The sequence below is a fragment of the Nicotiana tabacum genome, chromosome 17 (genome assembly GCF_000715075.1).
Source record: "Nicotiana tabacum cultivar K326 chromosome 17, ASM71507v2, whole genome shotgun sequence".
Lineage (NCBI taxonomy): Eukaryota > Viridiplantae > Streptophyta > Magnoliopsida > Solanales > Solanaceae > Nicotiana > Nicotiana tabacum.
In genome coordinates this window covers 150,997,069-151,014,118 of record NC_134096.1, presented here as the reverse complement: position 1 = coordinate 151,014,118, position 17,050 = coordinate 150,997,069, and the positions used below count along the sequence as shown (strand labels likewise).

General features: G+C 39.0%; 1 protein-coding gene across 1 annotated transcript; it reads left to right on the top strand.

Annotated features, from left to right (window-relative positions):
• Positions 1–2,847: 2,847 nt before the first annotated feature.
• On the top strand, positions 2,848–6,420 carry LOC107794817 (protein DETOXIFICATION 12-like). The gene is made up of 7 exons (XM_016617348.2): positions 2,848–3,939; positions 4,557–5,101; positions 5,224–5,310; positions 5,411–5,467; positions 5,561–5,799; positions 5,963–6,168; positions 6,265–6,420. The coding sequence occupies exons 1-7, from the start codon at positions 3,703–3,705 to the stop codon at positions 6,304–6,306; spliced, it is 1,413 nt and encodes a 470-aa protein (XP_016472834.1). The 5' UTR covers positions 2,848–3,702; the 3' UTR covers positions 6,307–6,420.
• Positions 6,421–17,050: the final 10,630 nt, after the last annotated feature.

The window sequence follows — 17,050 nt, the reverse complement described above, 5'->3', positions numbered from 1 at the left end:
GTAGTTGAAAAGATTGAGAACCTACATATAAGGTGTAGAGATCTCTTAAGATCAACTTTAGGTCGTGCGAGAAATTATTTACATTCGGTAGCCGAAAAAGTATATAAAATTTGTATAATTTTTATTTATAATATACATAATCTATGTGTGTCTATATATAAAAGAATACATTTTTAGGCTATTATTTTGAGAGCGGCTATACAATATCATTTTTCTCAACTCTTAATGGTATTAGGCCTTTTGAGAAAACCGTGTTGGCTTGACCCAAAGAGGACAATATCACACCATGTTAATTGTTAAGAGTATCATTGGGTTATTTTAGCCCAACAATTGGTATTAGAGCCAGGTTCAGCGGGATGAGTATGGTGATGGCAGAGTAGAGTGATGGTGCGGGACTCGATTTGCTTACTCTTACAAGCTTGGAGATGCACACATAAAAAGAAGTTAGTTGCGGGCTTTGGCTCACATAAATACTCTAACGATGTGAGTGACACATAGTGAATCTCGAAAATTGACCCGTGAATTATAGTAATGGACTTCCTTACGCTTATGAGCCTGGACACGCGCACATAAAAAGAAGCTAGCACATGGAACTGGTTCGAGGGGGAGACCTGTGGATCGTGGTAGTTGGCCACGTGAAACTTAGTTTGACAGGAAATTTTTTGGGTGTGAATAAATTCACATTGGTAGCTGAAAAGATTGGGAGACTACGTATAAGGTGTAGAAATCTCTTAATTGTCTGATGCGTTTTAGGAAAAACCGTGTGGGCGAGGCCTTTCGGAGAAAACTGTAAACTTAATCAAAAGCGGACAATATCACACCATATTAAAAGTTTTATCGGTCATTTTTGCCCAACAAAAATAGAGGCGCTAGACACCCCGCCTCGCTTTCTGCCGTATTTACCAATCAGTCAACAGAAAGCAGCATGATCCATGGAGTTTATTTCATGGAATTGACTGCAGTCATGCCTTTATGAATGTCTGTCAAAGTACCAATTTCCACATTCGACATGCCTTCTTTTGTTTTTTTATTGGGTCATGGACATGCCTTTTTCATTGTCTGCATAAAAATCTTGTTATATCAAAAAACTGTTTTCTTTTCTCGTCATTTGTAGGCGTTTGTTTGAAAATCTTGCGTTTTTCTTAGAGTTCTTTTTGCCAAAAAAGTTTTTAAAAAAGCGTTTCTCACTCACCATCAAAACATTAGAAAATAAGTAAGTCAATCACTTATTTAATGATGGCAACGGAACATGTATATTTTTTGACCTTTGAAAATGGTTTCTTGCATGTCATAATGGTAGTCAATTGGGAATCAAAGAAAAGACAAATGGGGTTGCTAGTACAGCTAAAATTGTATAGCAAATCGATAAGTAATGACAAAAAAGATAACCTAAGAGAAAACATTTATAATATGTATATCTGCTAAGCAAGCAAGCATCTTTCTCTGTCCTACAACAATATCATATACGCACGGCTAGTGGTGTCAAAAATAATTTTGTTTTAAAAATAGTTATCATTAGAAAATGAATTGGATAATGAACTTTTTAAAAACGGGTCAAATATGGATAAAAATCATATTATCTACTTAGAAAATGGATAGCCAATGAATAAATAATGGGTTTAATTTTTACATATGCAAAGCCACAAATTGGAGGTTCCTCAAGTTTAGGAGACTAGGAATTCTCTCAAAAGTGATCAAATTCAAGAAGTCATGAATAATATGGATATCCATATTATCCGCCGGTTAACTCATTTTTTATTCGTATTAAATATGGGTCGGGCGTCGGATAATTTATCGAGAGAAATTCATTTGTAGCCACTCGGTGAAAACTAATGTCAACTGGTAGCCACAAAATAAGGTATACAATTTATAGCCCAAAAATAATTATAAGGGCTAGCAAGTGAAACCTAGAAACCAACGAGAAACTCTTGGCTCCTAAATGCAACCATAATAGCGGCTAGCCAAACCTCTAGCCTAATATTCTTTTAAAATTAATGTTAGTAGTTAAAAATTTTAAAATCTCGCCAAATCACACCCAAAATCCTTCATATCTAGTGAAATCCCCGAAAAAACTATCCTTTCAGCCCCAAAATTCCATCAAACCCAATTGTCTTCTCCATAACCACCAAGCTTCTTCCTATTATACACAAATTATAATCCCCTTTTTAACTTTTACAAAGAATTTTAAATTTTTAATGATCCAATTTAGAAAAATATATTATTACATAAGAAAAAATACTCATGATATAAGAAGAAGAAGAAGAAGAAGAAGAAGAAGAAGAAGAAGAAGAAGAAGAAGAAGAAAAAGAAGAAGAAGGTGATGTACAGGTTGTACACGTACTATACGTTTTTTATACATCGTTGAACAATATATTTTTTATACACTTAAAATACACAACAGCTCGGAATACACTAAGAATACATTGTGAAACTCAGAAAATATTATATATAAAACTTTTATATATTGTTTAACTGTAAATATACATCTTATATACATATATAACGGTTTATATACAATTTTTATACAAAAATATAATTGCACAATATGTATCAATCATGTATAAATTATGTATATAATTTGTATATAGTATATATAAATATTATATAGTATACATACACAATATATATACATATTGTGTAGTATATATACACTATATAATCATGTATAAAAAATTCAACATACGCTTTGGATATACAAACACATTAGAAATACACTCAATATACACAAAGTGCATTGCCAAACCTAGAATATAATGTATATATAACTTTTATACAAAACTACAATATATATATATATATATATATATATATATATATATAACAAACAAAATTACATATAAGTACCGTCCAGCTTCCTTATTAAACCCAGACCCACCATCAACACTCATTGTAAAAGATATTCACTCACAAAATACCATTATGACAAGAAGAAGAAGCAGCAGCAGCAACCGCCCGAATGAAAACAAAACCAGTCGATCTACCATAAAATCTCATATCCTCACAAAAATTATAATAACAACCAATAAAACACCAACAGAAATACACAGAGCTTGACTAGAAAATTTCATCTCTTCTACTGCCACTCTAATATCATTACCGTAGTATTAATCGAATAAATTCTTTTAAGATTTAAATTGAATTTTTGGCAACTTTTCTATCTACTCAAAAGAAGCTTTTCCATATAAAATGCAAAATAAAAAGAAAGAAATCTAGATCTTAAGTGAGAAATACAAAGAAAGAAAATGAACGAGAAAAAGACAAAAAAAGAAATGTGAGTAATTTCTACGGGTGAGTGGATTCTAGAAGATAAAAAAGTATTCTTAAGAAATGGGATAAAAGAGATAAAGTTAGGTTGAAAAACGTGTATAATAAATAATAATATTTTTAGGAGCATGTGATGTTGTATGGATATGGAGATATGAGAGATTTTAGTTCGGTAATAATTATGCTGATGACTATGATTTGATATTAAATTTGTTCCACTGGACATTTTGGGTAAAGTACAAAATTTTAGGCTATTAAATTTTTTAGCGGTCGTGCAGTTTTATTTTCTCTAATTTATCCATTTTTGCATCATATGTTTTCGACCCGCCCATATCCGCTCCGACCCACCCGTTTTGCCACCCAAGCCGTCTTTCTAATTGTGCATACTATTATATTTAAGGGTCTTCGCCTGTGGAAGTGGCAATAAGTAGAACTATCATGACAGAGGAGTTGCCACAGAGCTTGAAAGAAAAGAAATGGCAGATAAACTGGGATGCTGTATCCCAAGAACTGAAGAAGACGAGTCGCATTATGGCTCCAATGGTAGCAGTTACAGTGCTTCAGTACCTCTTGCAATTTGTATCAGTTGTTATGGTGGGACATCTTGGACAGTTAGCGCTCTCTAGCGTTGCCATTGCCACTTCTCTAACTAATGTCACTGGTTTCAGCCTACTTGTAAGTCCTCTCTCTGCATCTTACTGTTCTTTACTCATGTTTGTTGAGTGTCAAGAGAATCAGTTATTGTCTCGTTATATGATTTTGGCCAATACTCACCTCATAAGCGCTTCAGTGCCAAATTAATCCAGAGTTTGAAGCTGGAAGGTTCAACTTTCACGATTCTTACTACTGAATCTATCACACTTTTGAAATTTTAGGTTGAAAATTTAGTCTTCGATGATATTTAGTAAATTTCACATTATCACACACACACATATATATAATATAGGGTTCAATTGAACCCAATGAAATGAGCTCCATCCACCTCTAGCTATCTTTTGCATTGAGTCTATCTTATTAACATGGTATCACAACCATATCTATCCCTATTCTTAATCTACACAATGTCTGGCCCCTCATATTATATCGTCCACATTCGAGATGTGTAGGCCTGGGCGTGGAGGTGTTGTAGTCTAACATTTGTTGAAGAAACACTGTTGACTCTTTATGTGGTCTTGGACAATCCTCACCTCATAAGCTAGTTTTTCGGATTGAGTTAGTACCAAGATCTATTTTTACTTCACGTTCATGCATGAAACCATATTGATTGACTGAGGTTTGTGAATATGAAACAGTCAGGGCTGGTTGGTGGTTTGGAGACACTATGTGGACAAGCATACGGAGCTCAACAATACCATAAACTCAGCACATATACCTACACTGCTATAATTTCTCTGTTTCTTGTATGCATACCAATATGTGTATTGTGGTTCTTCATGGACAAATTGCTTATATTGATGGGACAAGATCATTCAATCTCAGTGGAAGCGCAGAAGTATTCAATGTGGGTACTCCCTGCTTTATTTGGTGGTGCAATTTCTAAACCGCTAGTTAGATACATGCAGACACAGAGTTTGATTCTTCCCATGCTGTTATCTTCCTTTGGTGTTCTATGCTTCCACTTGCCCATAAGCTGGGCTTTGATATTTAAGTTGGAGCGAGGAAACATAGGAGCTGCTATAGCCTTCAGCATATCCAGTTGGTTGTATGTGCTATTTCTTGCATTTTATGTCAAATATTCAAGCTCCTGTGAGAAGACTCGAGCGCCTTTCTCCATGGATGCATTCCTTGGTATCGGACAATTCTTCCGTTTGGCTGTTCCTTCTGCTGTGATGGTTTGGTAAATATTCGTCTTCTTGAATGAATCCCTCATGCCTGATGATCATTTGGATGAAGTCATTTATTTATGTGTTTTCATTTCAATGACTCATAACCTCCAATATGGCAACACCCTTATTGTAGCCTAAAATGGTGGTCACTTGAGGTGCTTACTCTGCTATCAGGCCTTTTACCAAATCCAACACTTGAGACATCAGTGATGTCAATATGGTACCATACTCTAATCCACAACCATTTCACATTGGTCATGAATTCCAGAGAATTTTCAATAGAAATGCTTCTAATATCTCATTTGTTCACACTCATGCAGCTTAACAATTTCCACATTACACTTCACTATACCATATGGCTTTGGAGCTGCTGCAAGGTTTGACTCAATAACTATCAAATATATCCATCAGTAGCTAAAACTCATACAAATTCTTACTCCATTACTTGTTGTCTTAATTCGATTTTAAAGTACTCGTATTTCAAATGAATTGGGAGCTGGAAATCCTCAAAAGGCTCGACTCGCAGTTCAGTTAGTAATGTTTCTTGCAGTCATAGAGACAGTAGTATTAAGCACAAGTCTATTCGGAAGCAGGCGTGTATTAGGGAAAGCCTTCAGCAATGACAAGCAAGTGGTGGATTATATAGCTGAAATGACTCCTTTTCTATGTCTGTCCATTATCACAGATAGCTTACAAGCAGTCATCTCTGGTTAGTTTCCAAGCATCCATCTTTTGATGTGTCATATTTACTAGCAAAGCTCTAACGTGGCGGGTAAAATTCAGTGACTATGCGTAAGATTAACCCTGATATATTCCTGAAAAGAATTTGCACTACACTTCGACTAAGATTTTGTTGTTAAACACAAATACAGGTATAGCAAGAGGAAGCGGGTGGCAGCATATTGGGGCATATATAAATCTAGGGGCATTTTATTTGGTAGCAATCCCCTTAGCAGTGGTGTTGGGGTTCGTACTACATTTGAAAGCAAAGGGTCTTTGGATTGGAATAGTGGTTGGTTCTACTGTACAAACAATCATTCTATCTATTGTTACAAGTTTCACAGATTGGGAAAAGCAGGTTCATTCTTTTTACCTTTTTTTAGTGTTTTCACAGTTTCGTCATTTCTTTTTTCTGTATTTCTAATAATTGAAAATTTTGGAATGGACTGTGCAGGCAAAGAAGGCAAGAGAAAGGATACACGAAGGAAGATCTTAGATTGTAGCGTAGCTGCAAATCCCATACTTTATATTATCCAAATTTTAGAAAGTAATCAATGTATGAAAGTGCACTTGCAAAAGGATATGATGAGAGCCTTTGGATCTGTTTTCATGTTTGACTACTTAGTGTAGGCAGAGTTTATGAAAGAAAGAACGAAGCATTTGTTCTAAAAAATACTTAACAAGTTCACTATTTATAATAAAACTTCAATTTTGGTTCCTAATTAGGTCCCAAATTCGGATTTAGTCCTGAACTTGTTGTGTTAATTCCAATCGCATCCGGATGTTTGAGGTATAAGATATAGACTTGTAATTGGTTGATTTTCATCCAGATTCCTTTAAAAAAAATAATACTGGTTAGAATAATACCACTTAAAAGGCAAGTATGGAATTACCAAGAAAAACAGGGAGCTGTTCAAGGTTCCAAGGAGTGAATTTGGTGGGAACACAATTCCATGTCTTAAGGAGGTGAACTACAAGTTGATAATTTGCCCGCAGGGAGTAAAGAAAGTTCTCTTCATATATTTTTTTGATATACAATTTAGATTATATGATCTTCCCTGTAAGAAGAAATGAAGAATGTTATATATTTCTGTTTACCCGAAAAACGGATAACAATTAAATTTATACGCGATTCTAAGGATACATGATATAATTTGGCACAAATTGACAATATATATATATACACTAGTATTGAAATTAACTGTAAAAGAAATAAATACAAATCAAATGAATCAATTAGCCTTGACCCTCAAGTTCGATCACCCTCGAACCAAATGAAGATTCCGCTAGTATATGATCAGAGTAACAAAATAATGAAGCTAAAAAAAAGTTAGTGTATTGCTTTGTATGGCATAAATGATCAGACCCCCTTTATATATTAGGGAAATCATACTCTCAATATAATCCTAAAAATAGTAAAGAATCTCATGATAAATTAATTAATTGGCCTCTCCTTGATATGCGCCGGGATTTTCACCGAGATTCTTACCCAATTGCGGATATTCCGGCTTTTTTGTTTTTTGGCTCGATCTTGATCTTGGCCGATCTCGATCTTGGTCGATCTTGATCTTGATCGGTCTCTGGGTCACGAGCTCGGCAACCTAACTTCGCATCATGGCTCGATATTATACGAGGTTGAACCTTGGTCTATCATGTTCCAGTCTCGATTAGTCATACGAAGGGCAAGCTCAGTTTTGACCGTATACAGATAGTCCCCTCGTTTCTCGGAAAGAATATGGCGAGAAACGATATGAATTTTCGAACTTTGACACGATAGGTAATGACGTTAGCGACGAGCCCGATTATAACGTATGGGACGAAACGTCCCGTCGGTCCAGTTACCAAGGTATTAAATGCATGTCAGTTGCTGGTCGGCCATTACCGATTTCGAACCGTCGCCAGCAACCTATAAGAACCCTATCTTTTCTCATTCAAACTTTACACTCAAAGCTCTTTCTACTCTTGCTTTTTCTTTAGAAAATCCCTTTACTTCATAATTTTCACACCCAAATTTCTAGAACTCTAATTAAACCGCATACCATCCTAATTTTCTTTTCCCTTGTTCATCAATAGCGAAAACCTCCAAAACTGTGTCGCAAAAAGAGGACGCTTCTTCATCACGACCCGCTGGTGGTGAGGATGCGGCAGAGCCCCACCCTGAGGAATTCGTTCCGGTAGGGTGCCCAACCGTCATCGACTTTAAGGTCGAAAAAGCCTCCTCGATACCGGGCCGATGTAAGGCCCCGTAAAAATTTTACAAAAGAAAATAATGTTTCGTGGTACCGAATTGGTTTTACGTGTTGAGGATTATAGAAATTCTTCGCGGCTCAGACTTTTTGGGTTGAACAATGCACTGGAAAGTACAGAAAAGGTTTTGGCAGCGAAATGCATTTCTGCGGTCCATTATGCGATCGCAGAATCACTCTGCGGGGCGCATAATGGCCGTATAAGTGAGACAGGAGAGGGTCAGTTTGGATGCAATTCTGCGGTCAACTATGCGGCTGCATAACTGTTCTGCGGTTCATTATGCGACCGCAGAACAGGTATGCATAGTGATCGTAGACATAGATAGGTGTTTGCCGGTGCTAGACACCAATTATGCGGCCGATATGCAATTCGCATATCGGTTATGCGATCGCAGACCTTGTTCCGGAGCTCCATTTTTGGGTTTTTAAAACTCAACCCTGCTTCGTTACATACACGCTTTGGACCATTTTTGAGCTAAAATCTGACATTTTAGAGTGAGAGAGGGTGCCCTAGAGTGAGAAGGTGTTCTTCGATAATTGTTCTTCAATTATTGCTCAAATTTTGGAAGATTAAGAAGGGAAACTAGCTAGGTCTTCATCCTAGAGGTAAGATTCTACACCCTAACCCCTAATTTTGAAATTATCTGAAAATGGGTAATTAGCAAGATAATTTTTGGGCATGAGAGTTATTTATTTTACATGCATGTGATATCAAGGGGTGTATGAAGATTGTTAAACTAAGCATGGTAAAGATTGAGTTGTGGGATGATGGAATCCTCCATAAAAGGACCTTGAAATATTATGCACACCTAGTGTTTGATAAAATGCTCAAATGAGCTAGAACCATGATCATCTTCCTAATTTTGGTTCAATTTGTTATATTTCTAAAATAGATTGAAGTTGCTAAGAATTCCGGAACATTTTATAGTTTAAGGAAGCTCCATTGAGGTATGTTGGCTAAACCCTTCTTTAAGAATTTGAATTCCCATTATCCTCGTAGGTTCCAAGATATTGATTACAAATCGAGTATTCCGATAAGTTTTGTGATAAGGATATATGTTCAATTCGTGTTTCAAATGCTCTTATCATATTGCATTATAAACTGAGGATATGTTCCAAACTATGGATTATGTATCCACATGTTATAATTTCAAGTCATGATTTATGTGAAAGTTATTTTGCCAAGTTGTATAGAGATTGTGATTGTAATACACCTCCACCCGCATATATTGGTGTAAGGCGGCATGACCACTTTGTGTAGGGATTATGCTATTGTGGGACTGCACCTCCACCCGCATACATTGGGGTGAGGCGGTACGACCGCTTTGTGTATAGTTTTGGTATTGTTGCAGCACCTCCACCCACATATATATATTGGGGTGAGGCGGCATAGCCATTTTGTGTTGGTATTGGTATTGTTAATGCATTTCCACCCGCATACATTGGGGTGAGGCGGCATAGCCGCTTTGTGTAGGTTCTTGGTACTGTGGTTATACCTACACCCGCATACATTGGGGTGAGGCGGCAGGGCCGCTTGAGCAGAGTTGTGGCATTGTGCTTACACCTCCACCTGCATACATTGGGTGAGGCGGCGGGGCCGCTTTATATAAAGATGGTTATAGAGGATCTCATCTTAAATTCTATAAATATTATTGATAGCTCTTAATATGCTTGATCTAGTTTAAACGTTTATCTATATTATACTATTGCCGCACTGGTTCATCATATTCATTTTTGTATTTCTGAATTCTTAAATTGGTGTTTAATTTTCATACTAGTACTATTTGACGGTACTAACGTCCCTTTTGTCGAGGGCGTTGCATCTTTAAATCGATGCAAGTTGTTCCACAACAGGAGATATTGATCAGTGATAGTAGTACACCTTCTTCCCAGCCGACTTGCTGAGCCCCACTTTACCCCGGGGTCATGTATCTTTTGTATACTGTTTGAGGTATAGCGGGGCCTTGTTACCGGAATTATCAGTGTACTCTTCTTTATCTATAGAGGCTCCGTAGACATGGTGTGGGTTGTGTATTGGTGTTGGGAAAGTCAAACTATGTTATGTTGTGGTTGTATTTCTTGTCTATTTGAGACTTTAAAAATGATGAAACTTATGGTAAGAAATTGGTAGTTGCAGGCATGACCACTTTATTGTTTGATTAATGAAAACATATATTCTCTTTATTCATGAATGAGTTTGGTAGAAGGAAATCTAATAGGCTTGCTCGGCCGGGTTCACTCGGTTGAGCGTCGGCCGCGCTCCTCGGTTTTGGGGCGTGACAAACTTGGTATCATAGTCAGGTTTTAAAGTGTCCTAGGATGTCTCGGAGTCGTGTCTAGTAGAGTTCTTATTATCGGTGTGTTGTTGACCATATCTATAATTAGGATTCTACATGGGTATTTAGGAATAATACCCTTCTTTCATGTTCTTGATCGTGCGATAAAGCTGGTTATAAGATTGTTCCTCCTTTAACTCATGCGTTGCTCTAATTTTCAGTACATGGCACCTAAGAAGAAGGCAAGAACTGGCCAAAAAGCCAATGTCACCCTAGGAGTGACAATTGACCCTATAATTGATGATGCGGGTGAGCACCCGAGGAGTGAGAATATTCCTCCAGTTACGACACTGCATGACTCTACTACAACTGATCAGACCGCACATGACCCTACACCTATAGAAGGTGCAACGGTTCCTCCAACTGATATTCCAGTTCCACCTCCAGCTCCAGCTTCCGATTCTGGGGTGTCTGATGTTGATCTTAGGGGCGCCATACAAATGTTGACACAGATAGTGGCTTCTCAGGCCCAGAGATCGAGTGTTGGGCCTACTTCTTCCAGTCATCCAGGGGAACCTTCTAGTTCCAAGGTGAACAAGTTTCTTCAGTTAGATCCTCCAGTGTTTACGGGTACTGATCCCGATGAGGACCCCCAGAACTTCATTGATGAGATGCACAAAACTCTCCGGGTTATGCATGCTACAGAGACGGAGGGAGTAGAGTTGGTCCCCTACAGCCTGAAAGGGGTGGCCTATTCTTGGTTTGAGTTGTGGGAGGAATCCCGTGAGGAGGGAAGCCCTCTGGCAAGGTGGAGCGGGTTCACAGATGCCTTTATGGATCATTTCTTGCCTGCCAAAACTAAGGCAGCCCGTGCCGCGAAGTTTGAAAGCCTGAAGCAGGGTAGTATGAATGTGTGGGAGTATCATATGAAGTTTGCGTGCCTGTACAAATATGCTATTCACATGCTGCCCACTATAGAGGCTAGAGTGTGTCGGTTTGTACAGGGCCTTAGCCCTTTGGTTATGAATGAGTCTGCTACAGTTGCCTTGAATTCTGATATGAACTATGGTAAGATGGTGGCATTTGCTCAAACCACAGAGACACGTAAATTGAAGAATAGAATGGAGCGTCAGAGTAGCAGCAAGGCCCGGTCTACGGGTAACTTTGGTGGTTCTTCCGGTGGTGGCGGTGGTAGGTCGGCATTCAGAGGAGGGTCATCAGGACCATCCCAATCATTCGCCCAATATTCGATGGGTGCACAGTCATCTGGACCCAGTCAGGGCAACAGGGGACCCCATCAACAGGGTCGGCCCAACAGAAGGTTTCAGCAGCGGAGGCTTTCATGCCCTAAGTGTGGGAGGATGCACTTTGGGTCCTGCTTCATGGACCTACCAGTATGCTATGGGTGTGGTGTGAGGGGTCACATTCAGAGAGATTGCCGCTCGTCCCGCCGAAATATGGGCAGAGGTGCGGCACAACCAACTAATTCTGCAGCTACTACATCCACAACACCTCCAGCTCGAGGCACCCCAACACCCTCAGGGCGTGGTGCAGCTAGGGGTGGTGCACAGAATTCGGGAGGACCCAGCAGATTTTATGCTATGCCGAGGTATCGAGAATCAGAGGCTTCTCCAGATGTTATCACATGTATATTGTCTGTCCAATCCCATGATGTATATGCTCTTATTAATCCCGGTTCCACTTTGTCATATGTCACTCCTTATATTGCTATGGAATTTGGGATAGAACCAGAATAACTTCATGAGTCGTTCTCTCTATCTACTCTGGTTGGTGAGTTTATTTTGGCCGCTCGGGTTTATAAGGATTGTGTTGTCATGCTGTGTGGTCGTGACACCATGGCCGATCTCATTGAATCGGGGATGGTCGATTTTGATGTGATAATGGGGATGGATTGGCTTTATTCATGTTTTTCCAAGCTTGATTGCCGAACCAGAACTGTTAGGTTCGAATTTCCAAATGAGTCAGTTATTGAGTGGAAGGGTGATGATGTAGTGCCGAAGGGTAGGTTTATTTCTTACCTTAAGGCCACGAAAATGATCAACAAGGGGTGTATTTACCATTTGGTCCGGGTTACGGACACCGATGTTGAGGCACCTACGCTTGAGTCCGTGCCTATTGTGAATGAATTTTCGGGAGTCTTTTCGGATGAACTCCCTGGGAGCCCACCAGACAGGCATATTAATTTTGGGATTGATGTGATGCTAGACACACATCCTATATCTATTCCACCCCACAGAATGGCACCGGCAGAATTGAAGGAGCTAAAAGAACAATTGAGAGATTTGTTAGAAAAGGGTTTTATCCGTCCAAGTGTGTCGCCTTGGGGCGTACCGGTCCTTTTTGTAAGAAAGAAAGATGGGTCACTGAGAATGTGTATTGACTATCGATAGCTTAATAAGGTCACAATCAAGAATAAGTATCCACTGCCAAGGATAGATGATGTGTTTGATCAATTGCAAGGTGCCAGGTACTTTTTCAAGATTGATTTAAGATTCGGGCATCACCAATTGAAGATTGGGGAGCGGGATATTCCGAAAGTAGCTTTTAGAACCCGGTATGGGCATTTTGAATTTCTGGTAATGTCTTTTGGGCTAACAAATGCCCCAACAACTTTCATGGATCTTATGAATCGAGTCTTCAAGCTTTTTCTTGACTCCTTTGTGATAGTGTTTATTGACGATATTTTTGTATATTCACACAATTGAGAGGACCATGCCGGTCACCTCAGGGCAGTGTTACAGACTCTGTATCAACACCAGTTGTACGCAAAATTTTTGAAATGTGAATTTTGGCTCGAGTATGTCACATTCTTGGGTCATGTTGTCTCTACTGAGGGGATTAAGGTTGATCCTCAGAAAATTACAGCTCTAAATAATTGGCTGAGGCCTACAACTCCAACAGAAATTCGCAGTTTCTTAGGCTTAGCTGTATATTACAGAAAGTTTGTGGAGGGTTTTTTTACTCTTGCCTCTCCATTGACTAAATTGACGCAGAAGGAAATTAAGTTCCAATAGTCAGATGCTTGTGAAAAAAGTTTCCAGGAATTGAAAGCAAGATTGACTACGACACCGGTGTTGACTCTACTAGAGGGTATAGATGGATTTGTGGTATATTGTGATGCTTCAAGAATCGAGCTTGGATGTGTATTAATGCAACATGGAAAGGTTATAGCTTATGCTTCTAGGCAACTCAAGAACCATGAAAAGAACTATCCAACACATGATTTAGAACTTGCGGCAGTGGTATTTGCATTGAAAAAGTGGCGTCATTATTTATATAGGGTCCATGTGGATATATTCACAGACCATAAGAGCCTTCAATATATTTTCAAGCAGAAGGAATTGAATCTGAGGCAGAGAAGATGGCTTGAGTTACTCAAGGACTACGACATTCATATTCTATATCATCCGGGAAAGGCCAATGTTGTGGCAGATGCTCTTAGCCGGAAATTCATGGGTAGTTTGGCTCACTTGGAGGCATATCAAAGACCTTTGGCCAAAGAAATTCATCGATTGGTTAGTTTGGGAGTTCGCCTTACGGACTCTAGTGAAGGAGGGGTAATTGTGCAAAATATGGCCGAATCATTGCTTATAGTGGAAGTCAAAGAGAAGCAATACAATGATCCATTGTTGGTGCAATTGAAAGAGGGTATTCATAAACATAAGACCATGGCCTTTTCTCTTGGCATGGATGATGGCACACTAAGGTACCAAAGGCGGTTGTGTGTTCCAAACGTGGATGGTCTCTGTGAAAGAATTATGACTGAAGCTCACACTTCTAGGTATTCCGTGCACCCGGGTTCTACAAAAATGTATCATGACCTTAAGGAAGTCTATTGGTGGAATGATATGAAGAGGAATGTGGCGAATTTTGTGGCAAGATGTCCGAATTATCAGCAAGTGAAGGCCGAACACCAACGGCCAGGTGGGTTGACACAGAACATAGAAACTCCAATGTGGAAGTAAGAAATGATTAACATGAACTTTGTGGTAGGATTACCGCGCACTCCGCGCAAGTTTGACTCAATTTGGGTGATTGTGGATCGACTCACGAAGTCAGCACACTTTTTGCCGGTTAAGTCTACCGACACAGTAGAGCAGTATGCTCAGTTGTATATCAAAAAAATAGACAGGTTGCATGACACCCCAATTTCCATCATTTCTGATCGGGGAGCACAATTCACTGCTAATTTTTGGAAGAAATTTCAACAAGGTTTGGGTACTCAGGTGAATCTTAGTACAACCTTTCACCCGCAGAGGGACGGGAAGGCAGAGTGGACTATTCAGACGCTTGAGGATATGTTGCACGCTTGTGTTCTAGACTTTAAAGGTAGCTGGGATGATCATTTACCACTCATATAATTTGCCTACAACAATAGCTATCACACTAGCATTCAAATGGCACCGTTCGAGGCTTTATATGGTAGAAGATGTAGATCTCCAATTGGGTGGTTCGAAATTAGTGAAGCAGAGTTGATAAGACCAGACCTCGTGCATCAGGCCATGGAAAAAGTTAAAATCATTAAGAAGCGATTGAAAACTGCTCAGAGTCCTTAGAAGTCTTATTCGGATATTCGTCGTACGGATCTAGAGTTCAAAGAAGATGATTGGGTATTCTTGAAAGTTTCCCCCATGAAAGGTGTAACGCGATTTGGTAAGAAAGGGAAATTGAGTCCGAGGTATGTCGACCATACAGAATCATTCAGAGGATCAGTGAGGTGGCGTACAAGCTTGATCTACCACCTGAGATGTCATTAGTGCACCCGGTACATGTGTCTATGTTGAAAAAGGTAGTTGGAGATCCATCAGCTATTGTACCGGTTGAGGTTAATGAAGAACTGTCATATAAAGAAATTTCAGTTGCCATTCTTGATAGGCAAGTTCAAAAGTTGAGGAATAAAGAAATTATCTCTATGAAGGTATTGTGGCGAAACCAGCACGTTGAAAAGGCTACTTGGGAGGCCGAGGAAGAAATGAAAAAGAAATATCCTTACTTGTTTGTATAAACTATGTAACCTTGTTATAAAACTGTCGCCTATGGATTCTTGTATCATTTGTTCAGTTATTGTAAAGGTGTTCCTTTCTTAATATATTGCTTGTGAGGCCACAGTTGGTATTGTTTTGTGTTATGTTACGTCGTTGGATTACGTATATGTTGTTAGGATATTTTTCTGGGGCTCTCTGACAGGTGGATAGGCTCAGTTATAGGGGAAACTCTGGCAAATTATTTTTGGAAATTTAGGGAGTTAGTCAAATTTAGGGTTGTTAGTGTGTGGTATGAAAAGCTGAGTTGCTTGAGATACTACTAACAGATTTTGACCCTCATTCGAGGACGAATGATTCTAAGTGGGGGAGACGTAAAATTTTTGTAAAAGAAAATAATGTTTCGGGGTGCCGAATTGGTTTTACGTGTTGAGGATTATAGAAATACTTTGTAGCTCGGATATTTTGGATTGAACAATGCACTGGAAAGTAAAAAAAAAATTGGCAGCGAAATGCGTTTTTGCGGTCCATTATGCGACCGCAGAATCACTCTGCGGGGCGCATAATGGTCGTATAAGTGAGGCAGGAGAGGGTCAGTTTGGATGCAATTCTGCGGTCAACTATGCGGCTGTATAACTGTTCTGCGGTTCATTATGCGACCGCAGAACAGGTATGCATAGTGACCGTAGACATAGATAGGTGTTTGCCGGTGCTGGACACCAATTATGCGGCCGATATGCAATTCGCATATCGGTTATGCGATCGCAGACCTTGTTCCGGAGCTCCATTTTTGGGTTTTTAAAACTCAACCCTGCTTCGTTAAATACACGCTTTGGACCATTTTTGAGCTAAAATCTGATATTTTAGAGTGAGAGAGGGTGCCCTAGAGTGAGAAGGTGTTCTTCAATTCTTGCTCAAATTTTGGAAGATTAAGAAGGGAAACTAGCTAGGTCTTCATCCTAGAGGTAAGATTTTACACCCTAACCCCTAATTTTGAAATTATCTAAAAATGGGTAATTAGCAAGATAATTTTTGGGCATGAGAGTTATTTATTTTACATGCATGTGATATCAAGGGGTGTATGAAGATTGTTGAACTAAGCATGGTAAAGATTGGGTTGTGGGATGATGGAATCCTAAATAAAAGGACCTTGAAACATTATGCACACCTAGTGTTTGATAAAATGCTCAAATGAGCTAGAACCATGATCATCTTCCTAATTTTGGTTCAATTTGTTATATTTCTAAAATAGATTGAAGTTGCTAAGAATTCCGGAACATTTTATAGTTTAAGGAAGCTCCATTGAGGTATGTTGGCTAAACCCTTCCTTAAGAATTGGAATTCCCATTATCCTCGTAGGTTCCAAGATATTGATTACAAATCGAGTATTCCGATAAGTTTTGTGATAAGGATATATGTTCAATTCGTTTTTCAAATGCTCTTATCATATTGCATTATAAACTGAGAATGTGTTCCAAACTATGGATTGTGTATCCACATGTTATAATTTCAAGTCATGATTTATGTGAAAGTTATTATGTCAAGTTGTATAGAGATTGTGATTGTGATACACCTCCACCCGCATATATTGGGTGAGGCGGCATGACCACTTTGTGTAGGGATTATGGTATTGTGGGATTGCACCTCCACCCGCATACATTGGGGTGAGGCGGTACGACCGCTTTGTGTATAGTTTTGGTATTGTTGCGGCACCA